Source organism: Elgaria multicarinata, chromosome 9, assembly GCF_023053635.1.
Source record: "Elgaria multicarinata webbii isolate HBS135686 ecotype San Diego chromosome 9, rElgMul1.1.pri, whole genome shotgun sequence".
Taxonomy (NCBI): Eukaryota; Metazoa; Chordata; class Lepidosauria; order Squamata; family Anguidae; genus Elgaria; species Elgaria multicarinata.
The window spans coordinates 81509348-81532965 of NC_086179.1; the positions used below are offsets into that span (position 1 = coordinate 81509348).

At 41.9% G+C, this 23618-nt stretch overlaps 2 protein-coding genes across 2 annotated transcripts in view; one reads left to right on the forward strand and one right to left on the reverse strand.

Annotated features, from left to right (window-relative positions):
• CCDC146 (coiled-coil domain containing 146) overlaps window positions 1-6803 on the forward strand; it is a 74880-nt gene extending 68077 nt beyond the window's left edge. The window contains exons 17-20 of the mRNA XM_063134200.1: window positions 1119-1256; window positions 1432-1680; window positions 6161-6369; window positions 6421-6803. Coding sequence (XP_062990270.1) covers window positions 1119-1256; window positions 1432-1680; window positions 6161-6364 — 591 coding nt within the window. The 3' untranslated portion in view covers window positions 6365-6369; window positions 6421-6803. The remainder of the gene's footprint in view (window positions 1-1118; window positions 1257-1431; window positions 1681-6160; window positions 6370-6420) is intronic.
• Window positions 6440-23618, reverse strand: part of GSAP (gamma-secretase activating protein) — a 54581-nt gene continuing 37402 nt past the window's right edge. Inside the window, exons 24-31 of the mRNA XM_063134201.1 lie at window positions 22652-22747; window positions 21373-21443; window positions 19476-19570; window positions 16777-16896; window positions 15762-15823; window positions 10392-10496; window positions 10017-10110; window positions 6440-8267 (exon numbers count right to left, since the gene is read on the reverse strand). Coding sequence (XP_062990271.1) covers window positions 8176-8267; window positions 10017-10110; window positions 10392-10496; window positions 15762-15823; window positions 16777-16896; window positions 19476-19570; window positions 21373-21443; window positions 22652-22747 — 735 coding nt within the window. The 3' untranslated portion in view covers window positions 6440-8175. The remainder of the gene's footprint in view (window positions 8268-10016; window positions 10111-10391; window positions 10497-15761; window positions 15824-16776; window positions 16897-19475; window positions 19571-21372; window positions 21444-22651; window positions 22748-23618) is intronic.

The following is a 23618-nucleotide window of genomic DNA, read 5'->3' on the forward strand; positions in this document are numbered from 1 at the left end:
AATTAATCACTGCTGTTTTCTCCATCCTACTAACATTGTTCATGGGCCTTCTATTTCCAAAGCTGAACTGCAAGATGTGGGGTTTTCCTGCCTCTTTTTGCCAGTCTAGAGCCTTACTAGTGGTGGAATTGCGGTCTAAAACTCACCATTATAAAAATATAATGGCCACAATCCAACAGTGTTAAACATGCTTGGGTCTGCAGAAATCAACAAAGGCATAAAAGAGAAATGGAAGTGGTTTTGAATTAGGGCTGTCAACACCTTCATAATTTTAGAGAGCACTCCTATAGCCCACAGACAGTATCTGGGGGGTGGGGGCATGGTATTGTTCAGTTTACTGGCTCAGGTCGAAGCCTTTAAACCTCACTCCCAGCCAGTGCGTGGAGAACCACAGGGAACAGAGAAGCTGCCTCACTCAGCTTCCTATGCTCGCCCCAACCTCCTTCCCAACCATTCCGAAGCCCTGCAGCTAGACGGGTGAAATCACCCATCTAGCAAAAAGTGCAGGGAGGCTGGAGCACGGAGGCGAGCACTGGCTCCATTAGGATACGGAGGCTGCCGAATATCAACATAGGACTGTGCCCTTATTGAACTGGGTTGCTTTTAAATTAAATTATTCCAGTTACACACCAGTTGCAGTATTACAGTTTTCCATGGGTATATCCAAAAGTCTTCTTTCTCCAACAGAGAGCCCTTCCATTGAAGGAAAGCTCCAGTCAGAGAAAAATCTTTAGATGCTACCCAATATGTAATACTCCTGATGCTGTCTGGAAAATGGATCAATGTTGAAGAGAGCAAATTTACCTTATCTTGACAGAATTGATTTTTGAAAGGTTTATCTTTCGATTGTTGTATGCTTTCAATTCTGATGTGGCACATATGCCCCTGTGAGAATAATGCCCAAAGCATTCTTTCAGAATAAACTTGCATCAGATTCATCCCTTTATTGTATGCTAATTTAATTTTAATTCCGATAATAAAGCTTTTGCCAAAAAGACCCAGATAAACACAGCAATTCTGTGTTGTAAAAAACAAAACAAAAATAATGGAACATGGGTTTTGGTAGTTTTATTCCCAGCTATTAATTGTGTACATTTATAAATGTGCTCTCACTATAGTTGGAAATACAGCTGGCACAAAAGGAAGAGAAATTGCTTGAGAAGGACTTTATTTATGAGCAAGTTTCCCGGCTGACAGAAAAAATCAACACCAAGGCAGAAAACAGCAGACAGGACACATTAACACTGGCAAAAAAGGTGAGGAAAGGATATGTCGCATAACCCATCTATGTATGCCCCATGATTATTTTACATTTTATTTCATAGCATATGACAAGGCTAAATGTAACAAATTCCTATTAATTAAAACAGTAAATAGAAAGAACTGCCAGTTCTACAGAGATTAAACACTTGCTATTGCTGTTCATTCCAGATGAACGGACTACAAGAGAAAATAAAAAGTACCACCCAAAAGATGATGGCTCTTATTGCAGAGTTATCTATGAATCAAGCCTTTGCTATTAAACTGCAGCAAGAAATGAGGGACAAAGAACAGTTTTTAATGTGCGTCACCTCCAGGCTCGAGAAAGGTCTCCCACCTCCTAAGGAAGTAGAGATGGAGTGGTTAAAGGTACTCCGTGACGAACAAACATATAAAACAATCACAGAAGAAAAAGCAAAAGTAAGTTTCTATTCGGATTCCGATGTTGACAGGATCATGTGTGTTTTGTCCATTGTTTGTTTACTCATAACGTGGGGACTTGAAGCTCTAAGTAGTGGCCAAGGCTCTCCCAGCTGTATTTCAGGTTATCGGTTCCAGAAGGTTGTGCTGGGGAATTATTGTTCTGCCTCTTGGCAATTAAGCCTTAGAGGGCCCCAGCAAGAGGTTATCCACAGATATAGACAAAGGTGTCACCAATATGCAGAGGACACACAGGTCTTTCTACTTTTCATCAAATCCAAATAAAGCAAAGAATGTTCTGAATCAGTGTCTGGGAGTGGTAATGGACTAGATGAGAGTCAATAAACTGAGACTCAAGCAAGGTAAGATGGAGGTACTGTTAGTGAGGTTCTTCTGTCTGTTCACTTAGCTTCATCATATTCAACCCATTCTAGGGGGAATCCACACGTCATACTGAGGCCGCTTCCATGCGGCCCCAGTGCGACGTGAAAGCGATGGTGTAACTTGCCTGGCGAAGAGATGAGGAAGAGGCGTCCTTGCCGCCGCCACCCACCTCCCTCCTCGCCGGCTGGCTCGGAGAGCTCGGTAGAAGAAGGCGTGGTGGAGAGCTTCTTCCGCTCTCCGTCCCGGCCAGCGAGGAGGGAGGTGGGTGGCGGCGCAGGCAAGGACGCCTCTTCCTCGTCTCTTCGCCAGGCAAGTTACACGATCGCTTTCACGTCGCACTGGGGCCGCATGGAAGCGGCCTCAGTACGATGTGTGGATTCCCCCCTAGAGGGAGTTGTATTCCCCTAAAGCAGTGGTTCCCAAAGTGGGCGGTATTGCCCCCTTGGGGGCAGTGGGATTGCATAGGGGGGTGTTAAGAGGCAAAGGGATGGCGCTGGCAGGGGGCGCTAACAGGCAAAGGGGCGGCAGGGGGGCGTTCGAGGTGGTCTTTCCAGAAGGTCCTAAAACCCAGGGACCGAGCAGGAAAGAGCAGCAAATTCAGCTGCTCTCCGCACACCGTTCCTGCTCAGGAAAGACTTTCTCACTCACGCAGCCGCTCTCTCCTCCTATCTCAAGCCCACAGCGGCCCCACCAAAAGTAGGGGGTGGGGGAAGCGCCCACAGGAGGCAGCAGAGCAGGAAACAGCAGCGAATTCAGCCGCTCTGCCCACTCTTCTCCTACCTAGGAGGGCCCAGGGCTTCTTTCCTGCTGGAGCCACCGCTTCCTGCTCGCTCGCTCGCTTCCTCCCTTGGCCAGAGCTGCTCCCTCCTACAAGGTGCCCCGACAGACCTCTCGCGATAGTTGCTGCACAAGGCAGGAGCAGTAGCCATGTGGCGGAGAGGAAGGAGCATGTGGAGGACAGCAGGCGGCAGAGCAGCTGCCAAGAACAGCAGTTAGCCGGCAGGCTGGGTGGGGAGCAGGACTGCTTGTGCTGCTGCAAGGTATCACCAGGCTCCCTTCCCCTGTCAAGAGTTGCAGATTGGGGCCATCTCCCCTCTGAGCTGCTGCCCTCCTGTCGTAATCAGCCCGGCAGCTATTGTGAGGCTTGGGGGGAGGGGGGGTTGGAGAGAGAGAGAGACAGAGATGCTGTGTGTCTGTGTGTGTGCTCCCACCCCCAAAAAAATCTGGACTACAACAGGATTGGGAGAGAAAAAAGGGGGAGGGAGAGAGAATTGCAATTCCCCAGGTCCTTCCTGGCTAAAGAAGACTCAGCAGCACCTTTTCCCAGAATGCTTGCTGAAACAATTCCTATCTGCCCTTGCTTATTTCAGGGTGTCCAACCCCCTTTTTTCAAGCGTTCTTTTGGTAAACATGGTATGTGTGTATCTTGTGTCACCATAAAAACAGAGCTGCAACACAATCCTAAGTATGTCTACTCAGAAGTAAGCCCCACTGAGATCAATAGAACTTACTCTGAGGTAAATGTGCATAGGATTCAGCCTGAAAACGAAGAGAGGGTGAAAGAAGAGACAGGAGAAAATGAATTGTAGAAATAGAATAGCAAGGTAACTGTGAGATTTTTAACCATATATAAAGACAATAAGTACAGTAAAATTAGTGCCCCTCTACTTCAGTCCCAGCCAGATTTTCCATAGGAAAGCTCTGTACCAGGTGGCAGATAATTATTTTAAAATTTTAATTAAAATACATTATCCTTTCCTATAACAAAATGGTGCTTACTCCTAAGTAAGTGTGTTCCACTGAAGAAGGAAATCCTATTTGATTCCTGTATTCATGCTAGTGTGATATGATAAGTTAAAGGCACAATTTTATGCATGTTTAGACCGAAAAAAGTCCTTCAACTCCTAGAATCCCCTCTAAATGGGAAGCACCTGCCCCAGGCTTGCCGAGGGAGGGAAGGAAAATAGAGCGAACGCCTCTGTTTGCAGCCAGCATGGCAGGGCACACCAATTGGATTTTGAATAAAGTATTCAATTAATTGTTACTGTTTTGAATTTTATTGTTATTATCTTCCTTGGTGGGTCGTTGAAAACCACTATTCTGAATAATGATTTTTATAGGGTAGGGTAGGGGGGCGCTGGGCAGGAGTTTGTGGAACCAAGGGGGCGGTGACCTGAAAAAGTTTGGGAACCACTGCCCTAAAGGATCAGGTTCATAGTTTGGGGGTGCTCTTGAATCCAGCACTGTCACTGGAGGCCCAGGTGCCCTCAGTGGTATGGAGCACATTTTATCAGTTTAGGCTGATATATCAACCTAATCCTTATCTGGACAGAGATAGCCTGCCTAGTTATCCAGCTCTGATTAGCTCTTGTTTAGATCACTGTCATGTGTTATATGTGGGGCTGCCTTTGGAAACAGTCTGGAAAGTTCAGGTGGTCTGAGATTATCAGGGACCCAATTCAAAGTGCTGTTATTAACCTGCAAAGCCCTAAATAGTTTAGGGTGAGATTATCAGAAAGCCTCCTTCCATATACACCTTCCCAGACCCTTATCCTCGAGGTCCTTCCCCAGATACCTCTGTGCCAGATGAAGTGAAGCGGGTGGCTATCAAGGAGCCTTTTTGGTGATAGCAATGCAGTTGGGGAATACACTTCTCAGAGAGGCTCACCTTGTGGTCTTTTCAGGGCCAGGTGAAGACCCTTATATTTTCCCAAGCTTTTTAGCCCTTCGGTTTTAAAGAGTGTGTTTTTAAATCTTTGTACCATTGCCGGCTTTTATCTTGGTTCTTATGCTGTTTTTGTTTTAAATTTAGGGGTTATTAAAAATTAGTTTTACGATGTAAAATATTTGCTGTGTGGACCAACTAGAGAGCTTTGGCTTATGAACAGTATAGAAATAGAATTTATTAATTACATATTAACATCTAGCAGTGCTTGAGAGGTCAATGGTGGCAAAGAGTTCTTCAGACCGCAGAGATAGTTGCCTTGTAGCATTGACCCAGGCATTTATGAAGCTGTAGGAACTCCTATACTTGCATCTTCCTTACTGCCTCCCTTTCTCATATCCTGAAAGAATGTGTTCCTTTTAAGTACATACTTGACAGAATAAAATATAACAACTCCCCATTCAATGTAATTGGCTGCAGGAACACACAAGATCCTTGGAACACATTTTATTGGTCTCCATGTTCATACGTGTGTTGACTTGCATGAAAGGCTTGCACGCTTAAAAACAGCCTAAAAATAATTTTAAATGAATAAACGTATCTAACAGCCAGAGACCAAACATCACAGCATTCATATCACCTCTAGAACCCACACTTTTCAGTGAAAGCAATTCAAACATTCACCTTTCAGCACACACATATGTGACTCAGCTCTAACATAGTGCTTAGATATCCTAAGAAAATATGTGCCCTTGCTATAGCTCAGTTTTGTTTTTAAAGTAACTGTTATCGATGATTTCTACAACTCATTATCCCTGTAATGAGAAAATAAAGGCAGAGAGTGGTGAAGAGAGATCCAAAATTACTGTCCAAGCTAGAAACTTGAAGCTGAGAAATGAGTTGTGGAATGAGACTTTTACCTAAAATGTCTTGGCACTCGATTGAGGCTGTGGAGCTTAACCCATCAGTTTTGATAATCATTATTACTAAAAACCCAACATCAGGACCATGGCACTAAACCTACTTATTGAGAATTGATGTGGTACACCATGTCCCATAGGAGATTTGTGGACAAGAGAGTTGCTTAACCCTCGGAGTGCTAACAGCAGCTTTGGGGGAAAGGGCAAATTAGGATGGGGAAATGGTACGGTGGGGGGGAATTAAACATATCCTTCCCTAGTTCAGTTAGTAGCTTCACATAACTTTTTTGAAGAAAAACACCCAACAGCAACCCCTGCCCCTAAACTCTAAGACAACCTGATAGATCTCTTGCATCATGTCTATGTCCTTGTTTAGAGTACTTCGCTGTATCAACTATTCTGACTGCTATTGTAACTAGCATGTGCAATCTAATTCTGTCAAAAATGTATGACTTGTAAGAACTGTTTTGTTTAATAGCCTGCATTTAACCAGTTACTTCTTTTTTTACAGCATGCTATAGAAGAGGAACAACGTGCCTTGCCAACTAGCATATTCACCACAGCTGAGCAGCGCCCCAATGCCTACATCCCAGATGAGGACAATGTTCTCCCTCTGCCACGCCCTTATGGAGCACTGGCTCCGTTCAAACCAGGCGATCCTAGTGCCAATATGAGGCACATAAGGAAACCAATTGTAAAGCCAATAGAAATCTAAAAGGTTAAACTTACAGTTGTTAAAGAAGAACACTGATCATTCAGAACCAATGGTAATATTGCCCAGATTTTAATGTGGCTGGGTTAGAACTTTATTGGCATAATAGACCAAGCAATGCTGTTGCTATCTAAAGTACTCCCTTGTTTTCACGCAAACCATAATGAAATGAACGGCATTGTTCAGTAGGGTTTTGTGAACTGCATTCCTTAAATGGAAAGAATTACAAGTAGTAAAATACACCTAGTCAACAGTACCACACTTTTTCCTTTTATGCATTTAGTATCTAAACATACAAGGCAATATTCCAAGTAGTATAGTGATTTTATCTCTCACACTTTATACAATAATGTATTAACGTTAGAAAACTGTAGTTTGTTGTTACATAGAGATGTATGGCACTGTGGTTCATTGCACAAATAAAAGGAACTCTACAATAAAATGAGGTTGTGATACTTATTTACATTAGTGATTACATCTTTTCCTCTTAAAAAGCAGAAAAGACAGTCTAGTAACTTTCAGTATCTGTATTACAGAGGTAAGAGAAGTCATACCAGACAGAATAACAAAGTGAGAGTTTCTGCACCTAGATACATAAGAAATAACCTGGCTTTTTTTTTCTAGACTGTGTTTGCTTTGACCCCTAGTTCCAATTTGTAATTATACTCTGTTTAAAAAAACATACAAAGATCTGAAATCAATTCTGGCTGCACTCCTTCCTGCACAGTTAATTATGCTTCAGTCCTATTGGAACAGGACACTTAAGTATGCAACATCTAACTTAAAGGCTCCTTCCCCATTTTGGTTTACTACAGGCCAAATATGTGTAGTTACCAAAAAAATCTATTATACAAGTAAAATTACATCAGTTTAATGGTATGCCAACATAGGAAACTGAAAACTTTCCCGGCTGGAAACTAGCATTTTCTATTGTTGTTAGAAACCACAGCTAAAAAAACAAAACAAGGGAGCTTAGTGCTGTATAAACATAGGTGAGAAATTAAGGCAAGAAATATGACTGTTTTCTAAATAGTAACTTCTTTTCACATTGACAATCTAGAATCAGAAGGCACAATCCAGGTGAAATTAAACATACTTAATTCTATTGATTTCAATGGAAGAAATTAAGACAAACGCCTACTTCTCCCACCAATATCAATGGAATTTAACAGTGCTTAACTTAAGAGTGGATGATGCCCACTGGAAGTTAACAAGGGAGAGTATTTAAATAAATATCCCAGAGTAGAATTTTATCCTTTTCACACATAACAGTGAAGTATACTCAAGGAAAATGATATTTTACAAAGCCCTCAGCTAGTTACACTAAGCAAAGATATTAATGTACAATTATTCCCATTATTTACAACGAGCTATTTTTATTTGCCATCCTGGATTTTTCATGCATCCTAAGCTTATAAAGGTAGCCCATCAGTGTACAACCAGTTGCCAGTTTTATAGTTCCATTACGGAGTTATTCCTTTCTTTCTCACTCCATATTTATTGTTCTCTGAATTAGAATTTTTATTACAGCAGACAATTTTATAATAGCTTGTAGCTACCTGAACGTGACTGGTTTAGGGGAAGAACAATGTCACGAATATCTCCCATTAACAATAAAGAATCATTATCCTGAATTTTCCTTAAGCAGAGTTTTTAGTATTTCCCTGAAAACTATTATAATTGCAGCTTCACCCCAGTCTTCTAAACCCCAATTTTCTTTTACCCCCCCCCTAACATTTAAATGTCCACTTGGTAATAGATATTGCAAAGCTGGGATGCTGCTGAGATAACCATTTTCTTTTCAGTAAGCAATACTAAAGACCTAAGAGCATTGCCGTGTGCTTCAATGCCAATTCTTCAACAGATCTTGCGTTCATGATCTTTTGTTCTACAGAAGACATCCATCCTAGGAAAGAGCATGGAGAATATTTATATGACCAGATTTTACTAATGATGGATATTAACAGGACCAAAGTTGCTAATCCCAGGTTGCATTGCTTGCTTCTGAAATTACCAAAAGCGCAACAGTTTGTTCTGTTTTTATTCATAGGTCATAGCTGTAAAACCCAAAAACAAAACACAGAAACTTCTCCTAATTAGCAGTAAACCTCTGCCTAGAAACAAGAAACACTGACAAAACCACAACATTCATGTTCGCTTCCTGACTCCTCTTTGGATGACTTGTGCCCTTCCGAGTATAGTACAACGTTGGGGGTGGGGGTGCATTTATTCGTATAGATGCAACAGAAGTCACAGGCCAGCCTAGTTGGCTTACTAAGGTCACAACAGCTACTAAAAAAATCCACTTTCCCGTAATGTGGCTCATGTCACACTGGTTCACCAGTACGCTGATGACACCCAGCTCTATTTCTCTGTAACATCTGAATCGGGAGAGGCTGTGCACGTTCTGAACCGGTGCCTGGATACAGTTATTGCTTGGATGAGGGCCAATAAACTCAGTCTGAATCCGGATAAGACAGAGACCTTGTTGGTTGGTGGTTCCCAGGTCCAGGAATTGGGGTGTTTGCCTGTTCTGGATGGGGTTGCACTCCCTCCAAAGGAGCAGGTCCATAGTTTGTGGGTGCTCCTTGATCCATCTTTGTCACAGGAGACCCAGGTGGCCTCGGTGGTCCATAACACCCATTATCAACTTTGGTTGGTAAACCAGCTACGCCCAGGGATAGCCTAGCCACGGTCATTCATGCGCTGGTAACCTCACGATTAGACTACTGTAATGCGCTCTATGTTGGGCTACCCATGTATGTGGTTCGGAAGCTGCAGCTTGTGCAGAACGCGGCAGCTAGGGTGCTTACCGGGACACCTAGCTCTGCCCACATAAAACCAGTGTTAAAAAAACCTGCACTGGCTGCCTGTTAGCTACTGAGCAATGTACAAGGTTATGCTACTACCTTACAACTTGGGACCAGGATACCTAGCAGACTGCCTTCCCTTATATACACCCAGGCGACATTTATGATCTTCAAAGGAGGCCCTGCTCGTCATCCCAACATGGAAAGAATGTCGCCATGAAGAACCTCGACAACGGGCCTTCTCTGTAGCGGCACCCACTCTCGTGCGGTTCGGGAGGCAGAAAATGTAATAACTTTTAAACACTTCCTAAAAACATCTTTTTAAACAAGCCTTCCCTTGACTGCAATTTGTTCTGGTTTTATGTGATTTTGAAGTTTTAATCTGGATTTTATGGTTTTAGTTGTAAACTGCCCAGAGAGCTTAGGCTGTTGGGCAGTATAAATATGAAATAAATAGATCGCGTACAGAAACTTCCATCACATCATCAAGCAGACCATATGGTTACTTCTCACAGTAGCAAACCTAACAGAGCTCCCCTATGTAACCAGTGTGATGCGGAAGCAAATCAGACTTGGATGTATTTTGTAACACATTCAACAAGTACACCACTAGTGATAAGATAAGTACCAGTTAGGCTTGACCCTTGAACCATAATAATCTATTCCAATTAGGTCTTCTTATAACCCCTTATGCAGCCTTCCCTGCTTTAGTGCCGTGCTGGCTGGCAAAGGTGAGAGTTGCAGCCCAGCGTATCGGAAGGCTGCCCCGGACAAGATAACAGCAAGATGAGATATATTTTTAAATCAACAAGAAGCCAAACAGAAAAGTGTAGGAGCACGGTTACCTTGACACTCCTCCTCTGCTAACATATTAACCAAATAGTTGAGCGGAAGAAAGTCAATTCGGGTCGACAGTCTGTCCACTACTACCATACTGCGCTGTAAAGGAAAGTGCATTTTAGCCGAAAGTATTGCATTTCAAATGTTCTATTATGAACGAAGTAGAACCCCTTGACATTTATGCCTCAATTTTTCCACATCCCCTCATTCTCTTCACTGTATGCCTGCTCATTCCCCTTCTCTTGCTATGCTATTGAAACTGAGCTATAATCTGGATGCTCCAATGTAAATGGAGGTTTGTAGGTATCCATATGGCCAAGAAACACCTTGGCTGCAGCTGGGGGATTATTCTCAAGAGGGGATCAAAGTCAAGCTCTTACCCGTTTATTCCTGAGTTTCTCAAGCAAGAATTTAACATAGTTCCTTGCAACAGTGTTCGAGCTTACGGGATGGTTCCAGAGCTGACTGACCTTGCGACTACTTGCCTGTACAACAAAAGAAAATGTTAGGCATCCAAAACGCGTGTAGCAAATACAACTTTGATCTTAGATCTGTTCCTTCTGCGATTGTTATTTCATCTGCCCAAGTAAAAATTGGCAGCATAAAAACAAGAGTTTCAGATATAGGATGCCTGTGGACAGGATTTCCTTTGCCAATAATGGTAGGGGGAGCTCTATTAGCAAATGGCATATTTTCCCCTGCCATAACAAAAATCCTGCTTATACAATGCAGCTGTCATACCCCCACTGGAGGAATCCTGCTCAGAGGAAGAGCTAGGGAACCCCCAGATCAGTCATTGCCGCCAGCCTGGGCCCATGGGGGAGATATTATTATTATTATTATTGTTGTTGTTGTTGTTGTTGTTGTTGTTATTATTATTATTATTATTTATTTGTATCCCGCCTTTTGCCCAATACTGGGCAAGTTTAAAATATACATGGGGCGGGGGGAGGGAAACAAAACCATAAACAATTAAAAAAATACACAACAAAATTATAAGACATTAACATAGATGGAGGGCTGGATTATTCTCCAAAGGGCTGCTGGAACAAAAAAGTTTTAGCCTGCTTCCGAAAGCCCATCAAGGAGGGAGCCAGCCTAGCTTCCCTGGGAAGAGAGTTCCAGAGCACCGGAGCAGCCACCGAGAAGACCCTCTCCCATGTTCCCACCAAGCGTGCCTGTGAAGAAGGTGGGACTGAAAGAAGGGCTTCTCCAGAAGATCTCAAAGCACGGGCAGGCTCATAAGGGAGAATACGTTCTTTCAAATAACCTGGACCCGAACCATATAGAGCTTTATAGGTCATAACCAGCACTTTGAATTGTGCCCGGAAACAGACTGGAAGCCAGTGGAGCTGTTTAACAGGGGAGTTGTGTGCTCCCTGTAACCAGCCCCGGTCAACAATCTGGCTGCAGCTCTTTGAACCAGCTGGAGTTTCCAAACACTCTTCAAAGGCAGCCCCACGTAGAGCGTGTTACAGTAATCCAATCAGGATGTAACTAAGGCATGTGTCACCGTGGCCAAGTCCGACATCTCTAGGAACGGGCGCAGCTGGCGCACTAGCTTTAACTGGAGATAGCTCCAGGTCCATCCCTGTTAGGGGGTAGGGACTCTGCCTCTGAGGCTGAGCAACCCCCTGGCCCGCAGGAGCACCAGGCACTCCTGTGAGAAGGGGTGCTCACTTGCAAAGAAGATCTCAGGAGAAAGTGTCTCCTCATGAGTGAGCTCTGGCCAGAAAGCTCTCATGTACTGCAGCTGAGTCCTAGGTGGGGCTCAGCAGACTGGTGCTAAAAGCCTTCAATGTCTGCCTAGCCAATGCTGGAAATAATGCCATTCTTTTATCTCCAGTGTCTTCTATCTTGTCTCCTGGATCATGCCCTGTGGTTGACATTCCATGCTACCAACCCTCGGATTCCTGCTCAACTCTGCTTCTGGACTGTTTAAACATACTAACTGTGTTTGACCTCTGCCTGATTATCTTGACCACCTCTGCCTTAGCCTGAATCCCAATGGACTAAAACCTGTGTGCTTGAACATTTGCCTGCTTTGTTATTTTACTTTTTGGTCAGCCCCTTCACTCATATTCTGCTGCACTGCAGCCAACACAGGACAGTGACCACCTTACCCAACAGCATTCATTAAACTCTGGAAGTCACATGCAGCTCAGCAGAGGGTTTACAGCAGTCTACTAATACAGCTCACTGGCTTTACCCATCACTTATACAAAGCTATATGCTGCTGAATGCCAGCTACTTGCATCCTTCCCTTGTTATGTTTATATGGTTTCTTGTTTCTAATCCACCAATGAAAAAATCAAGATATTTTGCTGGTTGCAGCAAGATATGTGTATCAAAAAGAGACAAAAGTTGGACTGCCTTAACAAACTACATACAATGGAAGGAGCAAAATAATATTAGTTTTGGCTCCAAAGCTAAATTAAAATGTAATTGAAGAGTTCTGACCCTAAGGCTTAAAATGACTTAAGTTGCAATGCTGCTGCCATTGAAGAAATGCCATTCAGTTTACTCCTTCCACTCCTTAAAACAAAATGTAGCCGGACAGAGCCAGCTTTGTTTTTCAATGCAGCCAAATAAAGAGCCTCTTTCTGTAAAGAAAGTTCAACTGGTCTTTCTTGTTTCTTGAAATAGAAATGGCAGCCTACAGGAAGGAATGCAAGGTACACAACCAAGTTTAGCAGGGTCATGAAAGACCATTTGCTGTTTGATCTATGGTTTATAGAAATGACGTAGAAATAATGTACTAAAGACAAAAAGATGCACTTGTCTCAACCCTAGTAATAGAAGCATCAAGGACTAACTCCTAAGCATGCCTCAGGTGATAAACATATTAAAAACATGTGACTTGATTTGTCACCAGCTATCTGTTGTGCGTCTCTCTCTTCAAAATTCAACATAGTTGGCGTGTGCACGCACAGCATTGCTCTAGACTCACAGGGTACAAAGTAACGAACATGCAGCAATGCATGACTACAAAGTACTAAACAGATCTACTTATTATCTACAGAAGTCCTCACACTTTTGGAAGACGTGAACAGAAACATCAACTGACTACAGGCATTTATCAGATGTATTGTGTCATAGCTCTATCATTATAGCTATACTTAAGTGTGAGCATTCAAAAATAATCAATTTTCACCAAGAAAGCTGAATGTGAGAACTTATTAATTTTACTACTCTTGAGGAGCTGCCAAAGCACTATGCAGGCCCTTGAAGTCCCACCATTTGTTTATTATTATTATTATTATTTATTTATATAGCACCATCGATGTACATGGCAATACGCAGATAGCACTGAATTTGGATAGAGAATTTTTCAGAATCACTGGCATTGCATAGCTCAGTTGATAATACGATCACCTCCAACAAGCGATGCAAAGAATATCAGACAACCAATTTGTTCATCAAATCAAAAAAAGGCAGTGAGCTATTAGCAATGTAAGATCTGAGCCAACAGCTTGCCTAACGATAATACTCTGTGTAGTCTTTGGGAGTGGAAGGGAAAGCACATACAAGTTTAGTTACATTTCCTCTGACGCGCTCTATTTGGTTGGTGGAAGAAACTCCAGGAACAAAAGCTAGGCAGCTTTAAAGGGCAGCTAAACATCTTGCTAACAGCTCAGGAACCATAACAGCACAATCTGTCTTCCCCCAAACAGCATAGATAAACATTCTGGCAGGCCCACAAAACACTGAAAAACATTAATTTTAAAAATCACAGCTCATAATTCTAATTTCATTTCAGCTCCGTTAGTTTTGTTTTTTTTATTAGATTGTAAGCCTATGCGGCAGGGTCTTGCTATTTACTGTTTTACTCTGTACAGCACCATGTACATTGATGGTGCTATATAAATAAATAATAATAATAATTATATCTTTATGTTAATTCAATTTTTTTTTAAAAAAAATTGAGCACCAGAACAAGGGAAAGCCGGAGATAAATGTTTAAAGAACATAACCAGACTCTAGCACTGCCTCCAGATGAGGCCTTTATGGTGCAATCACCCTGCTTGAATCATGGAATTTTATTGGAATGGGTATCTCGTTGCCATTGTTATCCATTTGTAACTCCTGCTGTATTTTGCTACTGCTTTTCCTGTCTTTTTTCTAACCATGCAAATAAAACAACAACACACAAATTAAGAGAAAGGCTGAATAGAAGCACAATACCTTCTGAATGGAAACACTATTTGAAGGAACGCCTCCTCCCATATGTACCTGCCCGGACCTTAAGATCATCTACAGGGGCCCTTCTCCGTGAGCCCCTGCCAAAGGAAGCGAGGCAGGTGGCTACTAGGAGGAGGAGAGCTTTCTCCGCTGTGGCACCCCGGCTGTGGAATGAGCTCCCCAGAGAGGTCCGCCTGGCTCCTACACTGTACTCCTTTCGTCGCCAGCTGAAGACCTTTTTATTCTCTCAGTATTTTAACACTTAGTTTTAACTTAAATTTAATTTTTACTGTTCTAACTCTGTATTTTAATCTTATATCAATTTTGCTACGTGGTTTTATCCTGGTTGTGCTTTTTATACTGTATTTTGTATTTGTGTTTTTAATCCTGTTGGTTGTTTTATTATGGTTTTAATTTTTGTGACCTGCCCAGAGAGCTTCGGCTATTGGGCGGTATAAAAATGTAATAAATAAATAAATAACACTAAGAGCTATCCCTCTGGAAGCACTATTAGAAATAGGCAGCCTGGGGGCTCATTTCACGTCTGATCCATCAGCAGAACAGCAAATTCAAAGGGTTTCCCCTACTCATTACAGGCATCTGCTTTTTCCTGTTGAAGCTGTGGCACAGGTAAAGGGCCTCTTTGACCCTCTTCCCCCCACCCTCAACTCAGAATCGAGAAAGGCTTGTGTGCTTCAGCTGCTAAGTCTGTTTACAAGCCAAGGCACAGACAAAAAAGGGTGAATAAAACTGATAGGTACTATGTAGGGAGTAGAGGTGGGATTTAAAGGGCACCAACAGACCTTTGTTTGGGAGTGACTGAAGTACACAATCAACTGTAGTACACAATAAATACCAAAAGCTCCAGAGCTTTTCACAAGGAGGAGGAAACCTGTTTTCAATGCCCCTGTGGGGCTGAATCAGTGGGCAGAGCAAAGGTTGCAGCCTTTTCAGCATTTGCTCATTTTAAAATATAGTCCTTATTAAAAGTTAACCTTGACTCTGGGTTGGCAATTGGTTTCTCACTATGTATATCAATAAAGATCCAACCTCAACAATGATAAGTATTAGGGAATTTTCAATACAGAACTGTGGGTAGCCATTTTTACACTTATCCAGAAAGAACATCCTCTCAATATTGGGCTGATAAAGTAGGAAGAACCTAAAAATTCAAGACACAGATTTTTTTTCCCTTAGAGAGAAAAACTAAACTTTCGGCTGTAACCCACATTTATGCAGGAAAATGGTCCAATGAACTCAATGGGATTTACTTCTAAGTAAACATGCTTAGAATGAGGCTGTTCAATGTGAATGGAGACAAAAGTCTGCAATGCACAAGGACTCCACCACCAAGCAGCACCACACTCCCATAATAGCTTCATTGAAGGAGGGTGTTTCAAATGCTCTACGTTTCTGTAAACCCCATTTCTAAGATCTGTGTGGGTCTAATCTAAAGGAATAAAAGGTATTGGCAGAGCTTATCCATAGTAGCAAAAACATAAGTTCATTGCAAACAGATCCCAGACCTGCCTCCTCGCAAAAACAAAAAAAAATCAACCCCGTATTACCTCAGGAAGCCTTGTGAGGATACTCAGTTTGAGTTTTTCATTCTTTTCAGTGTTGTCCAATTCTAAAAATAATAAAAACATATAAGAGAATAAAAGAAAAAGGGTACGGACTACACAAACATTACTTTAGATCATTGCTCAGCTTAATCTATTCCAATCGGAATAAGATGTTTATAAATAAGACCAAACTAAATGTGATAGTCATCAGTTGTTGACACAAAAAACATCAATCCCGCATGGAGTTCCTTCTCCTGTCCTTGCAATGTCTCATTACAGAAATGTGTACCATTTCATGATGCCACACATTTCTCCGGAAGCCCGTAATGATGGGGTGATGGACAATGTCAGATGTCTTCTTAACAACAAATCACAAAAAGGGAACTCAACATAGGTTGCTATAAATCGCCATCATGTCTCGTTCTGCCCTACTGCAAACATTTAAGTATCATTACCTTCAGTATGTTAAAGTAACATTTTAAAATCTTAACTGGAAGAGTCTCAATTTCAGAAGAAAATTAATGCTGCTGAATAAAATATAGCAAAACCCAAACAGCCGCAAAAACATTAGTCTCTCTGGCAGGCTTTTCAGTTTAGAAACCCACACTTTTGAGACTGATCAGAAGATTAGTTCAAATTTGTTGCCTGATCCCCTGCTGGGCTAACTGGAAACAGCTGAATTGAGCCTATATAAAGCAAAAGGGCAAGAAAAGAAATTTGCAACATAAAATGAGCTTAGAGGGGAATACTGTGGGCATGTTATTGTAAAGCTGTAGGGATGAGTGCTGTGTTGGAAATGGTCCCTTTTCTCCCAGATATGCAACATTTCAACATAGCAAGTGCAAGTAATACAAAAGTTTCCCCTTTCTTTCTACTCTCTTTTATCTACATGAATTCAGTTAAATTAGATAGATAAGGAAAACTGTGTTTGCAAATTACACTTGCTACTTGGATAGTCTCCCATTCAGAGCTGCTGCCAGATCACAAGCTGCTGCCTGGCATGCAAAATTCACCTTACCTTTCAAAAGTTTTACGACATACTTTTCTGTTAAATGCAGCACTCCGTGGTCAATGTAATGCAAGAGCGTGTGCAAAGGGAGACATCGCACTCCCAGACCCATATGCAGGGTATGAAATCCTGCATTGAGAGAAAGAAAGCTGATGATCGGGCCAGAAATGCAAAAAAACTCTTCAACAGAAACTAATCATAACAGTAAATGATTAACTGTGAGGGGAAAGTATATAAAATTATCCTCAAAATACCACTATGAGCTTTGGGGTTCCAGATAAGAAATTGTTTAGAAATTCAGGGTTCTAGCATTACAACATACATTTATGGGAAGCATGTCAGAATATAACATTAACCTACTCCAAAGACTTTCACAAAAAATGCCTTCGCGAACTAGGTAGTGACCTTTTCCCTTTACAACATGGCAGCATCTAGCTACAAAAATGCATACCTAAATCAGAGAATTTAAACATTTTTAAAACTGTGGAGACCAGTGTAGTAGCATTTACGTCATATACTGTAAGCACGATGACCATGATTAAGGATGGCCAACCTTCCCACTTAAAACCAGGTTTGGCAACCAGCTTTATACTCTTGCATGTATTTAACCTTTCCTTGAAGTGAGTACCAAACAACAAACCTTTCAACTAAGTTATGAGGTATCAGTATGTAGTTCTCTATTAGGGATGTGCTCCGCTTCTAATCGGACCGGCAAATTAGAAGCGGAGCGGGGGGGCTTTGCCTGCCCTTAAGGCGGAGGCGAAGAGGATTGGGGGGCCGGCGGAGCGTGGCGAAGAGGATCGAGGTGAAGGCGGATCCTTCGCCTCGATCCGGAGCTCTGCTGGAAAAGTAAGTGGGGTTTACCGAGCCCTGCCTCTGTCGCCCATGCGGCGACAGCGGCAGGGCCCGGTAACCCCCTCCTCCTCTCCCTTACCTGCATCCATCCGCGGTCCGTCGGCTTCTTCAATTGAGCCCGCGGTTCAACTAGGAAGTCTAGGCCGCACGGCCCAGACTTCCTGGTTGAACCGCGGGCTCAATTGAAGAAGCCGACAGACCGCGGACGGAGGCAGGTAAGGCCCCCCTCCCCCTTGGTCCCTTACCAGGCTCTGCCGCCGTCGCCCCCCCGCCCTCCTCTCCCGGCCTTACCTGGCGCCACTCCCCTCCACTTCGGAGCTCCAATTCGGAGCCGGAGCTCCATGGCAAAGAGGAGCGGAGTATGGGCGAAGCGGCGCGGGCTGATCCGAAATTTTCGGATCGGCCTGCGGGGCGGAGCGGGGGGTCCGTGCACACCCCTATTATCTATCATCTAATTAAGATGATATACAATTCTTTGTATATATATATTTAAAAAAACCTCTCTTAAAAAAACCTGCACAGAACATGTCTTGCACAAAAGGTATTGTCACATTCATCTGTCAACACACATCAAAAACAATGAGAGATCAGAAATTAATGTTTCCGTTCTAACAAAAACAAGCCCATTTCCCCAGCACATTGCGGGACCACTCATGATGGTCTCACAATTGACAAGATGATTAGCCGAATTCTCTGGTGAGAACATTCTTTAATTGGATTAAAAACCAGGCCAAATCTACTGAGTCCGAATATAAACTCCTTGTCTCTTTGGCAAGTTATGTAGCAACATGGGATACATGTTGGTGAGATGCCATTTCTCCACAGTTTCTTCTTAGAAGTCTGCCTGCTGCTAACAGTGTAGTCAACATCAGAAGGACAACTATTCTTTTCATGGAGGACCCCTCTGAATCCTTTTTTGGGGCTACATACCGCTCACTCAGAATAAGCTTAATATATTGTCTAAGGGCTCAAGAAAATAAAACAGGCACACATGAGAGAAATGTTTAAAAGTGTATATAGATTTAAAATCTCGAATTGAAATGATACACAGTTTACTTTCAGCAAAGATAATAAACAGTTAAAAAACTTCATTGTTTTTACTTTAATAAGGGATAGGACAAAGGTTTTCTTTATATCAAGGGTGGGGAAACAGCACCCCTCCAGATGTTCTTGGGGTCCAATTCCAAGCAGCCCCACCCAACTTGGCCAATAGTCAGGGAAGATGGGAGTTGCAATCTAATCACTTTTGAAGGAACAGAGGTTCCTCATCTCTGTTTAATACATAGACCAGTTTTGGGACTGAACTACAGCTAATTTAGCTTTGCTGAATTACTAATTACTTAGAATAAAATTAGCCTTCATAAAAGAGGACTATTTATTACATGTATACTCTACCATTCCTCCAAGGAGCGTCAATATATATGGTTCTTTTCCCTCACAATTTTTATCCTCATAACAGCCCTATGAGGAAGGTCATGCTGAGACACAAAAACTGGCTCATTTTATTTATTTATTGTTGCATTTATATCCTGCCTTTTTTTCTGCAAGGAACCCAAGGCGGCGTACACTTTATCCTCACAACAATCCTGTGAGGTGGGTTGGGCTGAGAGTCTGTGACTGGCCCAAAGTCACTCAGTGGGTTTCCATGGCCGAGTGGAGACTAGAACCAGGATCTCCCGACTCCCAGTCCGACACTCTAGCCACTACACCACACTGGCTCATCCAGTGAGCTCCCTAGCTGAGTGCGAAGGTGAACCCAGGTTTCCCCAGTCTCAATCCAACATTCTAACTACTGCACCACACTGGCCTTCACTAAGGAAATGAAACCACAGCTCTACTGTCCTTGGGCTTACCGGGAGGCAAGGGCATACACATTCCATTTGCAGCCTGTAGAATGTGACACATGATGTGGAACACAACGATCTCATTTGATTTTCCTGTCTGTCTGCTGCGTGAAAAGCAAGAACAGCACAGTAGTAAGCAAACCAATATATTTCCTTAAATTCCCTTCAGTATTCATAAGACTGGCTTCATAGGTCATGGTATGAGCATACATATGCTTTTTCTGCCATTCTCCTTATGCTTTGGCTTTAACACAGATACCTGGTGTGTGTGTGTTTTAAAAAAAACTTGGGAGTTCCTCTTTTTATCCAAAACCAGCTTCAGAACCTGGCTTACCATCCTGGTTAGTAAACTTACATTAAACAAAAATTCTCTGTTTAAGACAAAATGGGGAAATCTGGTTTAAACAAACAAGGATTTCCATGTGTAAAAAAGAATGTGTAAGCTTATCGCCATGGTTTATGAAGCTTGGCTGCTTAAATATGTGCACTCTAAACTGACATCTTGAGATTCCAACACATATCATTTAGGTCAGAGATGGCCAACTTGTTTTGAACTATAACTCCCTAGCCAGCATAACCAGTGATAAAGGAATATGGGACCTGTAGCCCAAAACATCTGGAGGGCCTCAAGTTGCCCACACCTAATCTAGATGTTTGAACTGTGGTAACTACCTACCAGTCAATTGCAACGTTAGTGCTGCTGTAGCAGCATCTGGACTGTACCCTCCAATACCTGCTTGCTGCAGTTAGGAATAATGCGAAGACCTCAATTTGGAGGAACAAAAAGATCAAAGAACCTCTGACTCACAAACTCTACAGGACATGGCACTATAGGTGAGACAGCTTTTCACAGTACATTAAGGGAAGGATGCTTGAAAAACTGTGGATGTCTGCACCTCAGTTTCACTACACAAATGAGGGAACAAAGTATCTTGTTGCAAATACTGGGCTTGACCAAAGAGTCAACCAAGCTGAATCAGCTTCTTTTTGTTTAAGCAGGACACCTGTTTAAGAAGGACAGGGAAAACCCAGGAATTCATAGGAAATAACAGTTCTGAGCACAGAGTTCATTTTTCACACCAAGCTGCTACTAGTATAGTCAGCGCTACTATTACATTTATCTTAAAAGGCAACAGTGGGCAAAGTAGCATCATAAAATGCCTTTACATAAGTGTCCAACATGCAACTGTTTAGTGAATGTCTACATTGAGGTACATACAGGGGTTGAGTACATAATACTCAAAACATGACACAGAAACTGGCTAGAAGAATGATTGCCCCAGAATTCCTTAAATCAGATGACTTCTATGAACAAGTCCAAACTATTAAGACCAGTGGAGTCATGGGGATCTCAGTTATTTGAAGGCAGCTCTGTACAAAAAGGGCTATGAAAAAAAGTATCACTTCCAAGCTAGGAGTAGAGCAGAAAGATGGGTCCTTAGGAAAACAATCAAATACTATTATTTGGACACCTTATGGAAGTTCATCTTACCGTGGATTTAGAAAATAAGGGCTTGGAAGAAAATGTGTCATTGGACAACCGAACTACAGACCAGAAGGCAAAATAAGGGCCATTACATACACTGGGCAGAAGCAAACATGTTTGCCACCAAGTACATCAGGAAACCAATTCTAGCTCCACAATGTAAAGCTGCCACTGTAGCATAGTTCCGATATTACATTTTATTGTGTTTCATATGCAGAACATTATGTATTACTGGGGGTGTTGAATGGAGAAATACATTTATTTTATCTATATCACAGGTAATAAAAACCATGAAACCATGACAAATATTCAGTTAAGTACACCAAGAAATTATGAGAGTCTCCCCCTGTAAAAGGCAAAAGAAAGCACCATTTTCTGTTCTTTTCCCTATTTCTGTTAGTTGTTTTAAGAAATGCTTACAGAGAGAAGGCCCATGAATCAAGACTATATTTCTTCCAAACATTCTCCATTATCCAGCTTATTAGATCCAGCTAGAATTTTAAAGAAAGAAAAATATATGTGAATTCTTACGTAGAAGACCCTCAGCTTTTCTAACTCTCAGGGTGCTTCCAGGCAGTCGTCTCCTAGTGCTACCAATCAAAAGGCATCATGCAGCTATTTCATCTTCCCTCCTTATTGGATTCTTTGTGGTATGTAAAAGAATGGAAGAAGTAGTAGGGAAATACAGTGATGTACGTCCACCGCTCCCCGCCGTAAAATTCAGCCAATAAGGCAGGGTGATTGCACATTAAAGCCTTGCCTGGAAGCACCTTTATTCTCAAATGTGTGCCACTAATTCAGCAAACAGGTTATTATTATTACATTTATATACCTCCTTTTTTCCTCCAAGGAACCCAAGGCGACGATCATAATCCTCCTCCTCTCCATTTTATCCTCACAACAACAACCCTGTGAGGTTGGTTGGGCTGAGAGTCTGTGACTGGCCCAAAGTCACCCAGTGGGTTTCCATGGCCAAGTGGGGACTAGAACCCGGATCTCCTGACTCCCAGTCCAACACTTTAGCCACTACACCACTCTGGCCACAATTACACCACAATTATGCAGATTCTAAGGCTGTAATCCTAAACACACTTGCTGGGGAGTAAAGCCCAATGAACTCAGACATAATTATGAGTAAAGATTTTTGGGAGAGCTCTGTATGGAAGCAGTTCGATGTACATTTATTTTGGAGTAAGCCTCATTGAATTCAATTGAACTTAGTTTTGACTTCCAAGTAGATCCACTGCTGGAATGCAGACCTACCACCTCCTGCACAAAACCTCCCCCAAATTATAATTCAGTTCTTTGACTTAAAAGGTTTTCTATCCCTGATCTAGACAGAGATTACCCACTAACACACACACACACCCAAAATAATAATTACCCCCACCATTCTGGGTACTTTCCTGTTCCCACAATATTCTGGCATTGAAGGAAAACTGTTCAGCATGTACTAAAATACATGTTTAAATACATGAATAATGTGCCCTTGCACATGGACCCCATTTAATGCAATGGGGCTTATACTGGATAATTTCTCAAAGCCCAAAATGCTTTGAAAAACAGAAACACTTTTTACTTAAGCGCCAGTGACACAGATGACTTGGTTCCATGAAAATCCAAAATACACACACCTCTAATTGCTAAGTCCTTCCTAAAAAAAGAGAGCAATGGTTTTAACTTTTTTTCAAAAACCAACCAATTTTGAAACATAATCCACAGCTATTTGGTCAATCTTCTTTGTGCCAATAAATTGTAGGTGCCTCATGAGATGCTCTTTCAACTGTGCAACCATCTGTAAAAATAAACCAATAAATAAAATTCTAATATGAATGATAGCAGGAGAGACCCTAAACAGTTAAGACTATTTGTAGAAAAACAGTCATTGTCCATACCTTTATCAGAAGTACATATTAACCACATCGGTTATCATTACAAATTGTTGCCGAACACATGCAGTACAGTGCAATCCTATCTATGTTTGCTCAAAGTGTGTTCAATTGGTCTTAACCCTAAGTAATACCTATAGGATTTCAACCTAGGTCTGGAAATCAGAAAATATAAACATAAGAGACAATAATTTTTTCAATCAGTTAACTTTGTGCTGGGATTGTAATGACAGCAACAGCAGTTTAACACAGTGCAACATGGAAACACAGTAGGAGACGATATAGTTACATTTTACTTGTTATAGCAATCTACAAATTACTCCATGTAGACACAGATATTTAAATTAAGAAAATTACTGAGATCATTACCATTCATTTTCAGAAGCAGTCCTAAAAACTGGCACAAACAGAAAGATAAATCTAGTAGGGGACAAGGACATTTAAGACCAGGCCACCCCATGGTGAATTCAGGTTTACCACTTGAAGTCACATGGCCTACAATAGCATACTGTGGGAATGCTCATTGAGGTATTCCAGTTTCTGTCTTTAAAAAGTTTCCCCACACCCATAAATGTATGTTTTTAGACTTGCAAGCAAACAGATTATTTCATACTATTTCTCACTAATACTTATTCCTATTGGTAGGGAGCAGCAAGTGAAACGAGGGATTTTCTGCAAAGCAAGCAGATGTGGAGGGTGTTACCCTTGTCATTACTGATTATATAAATTATGGAAATGACAATCAGTTCCAGAAAAGTGTAAATCAAGGACTAGAAC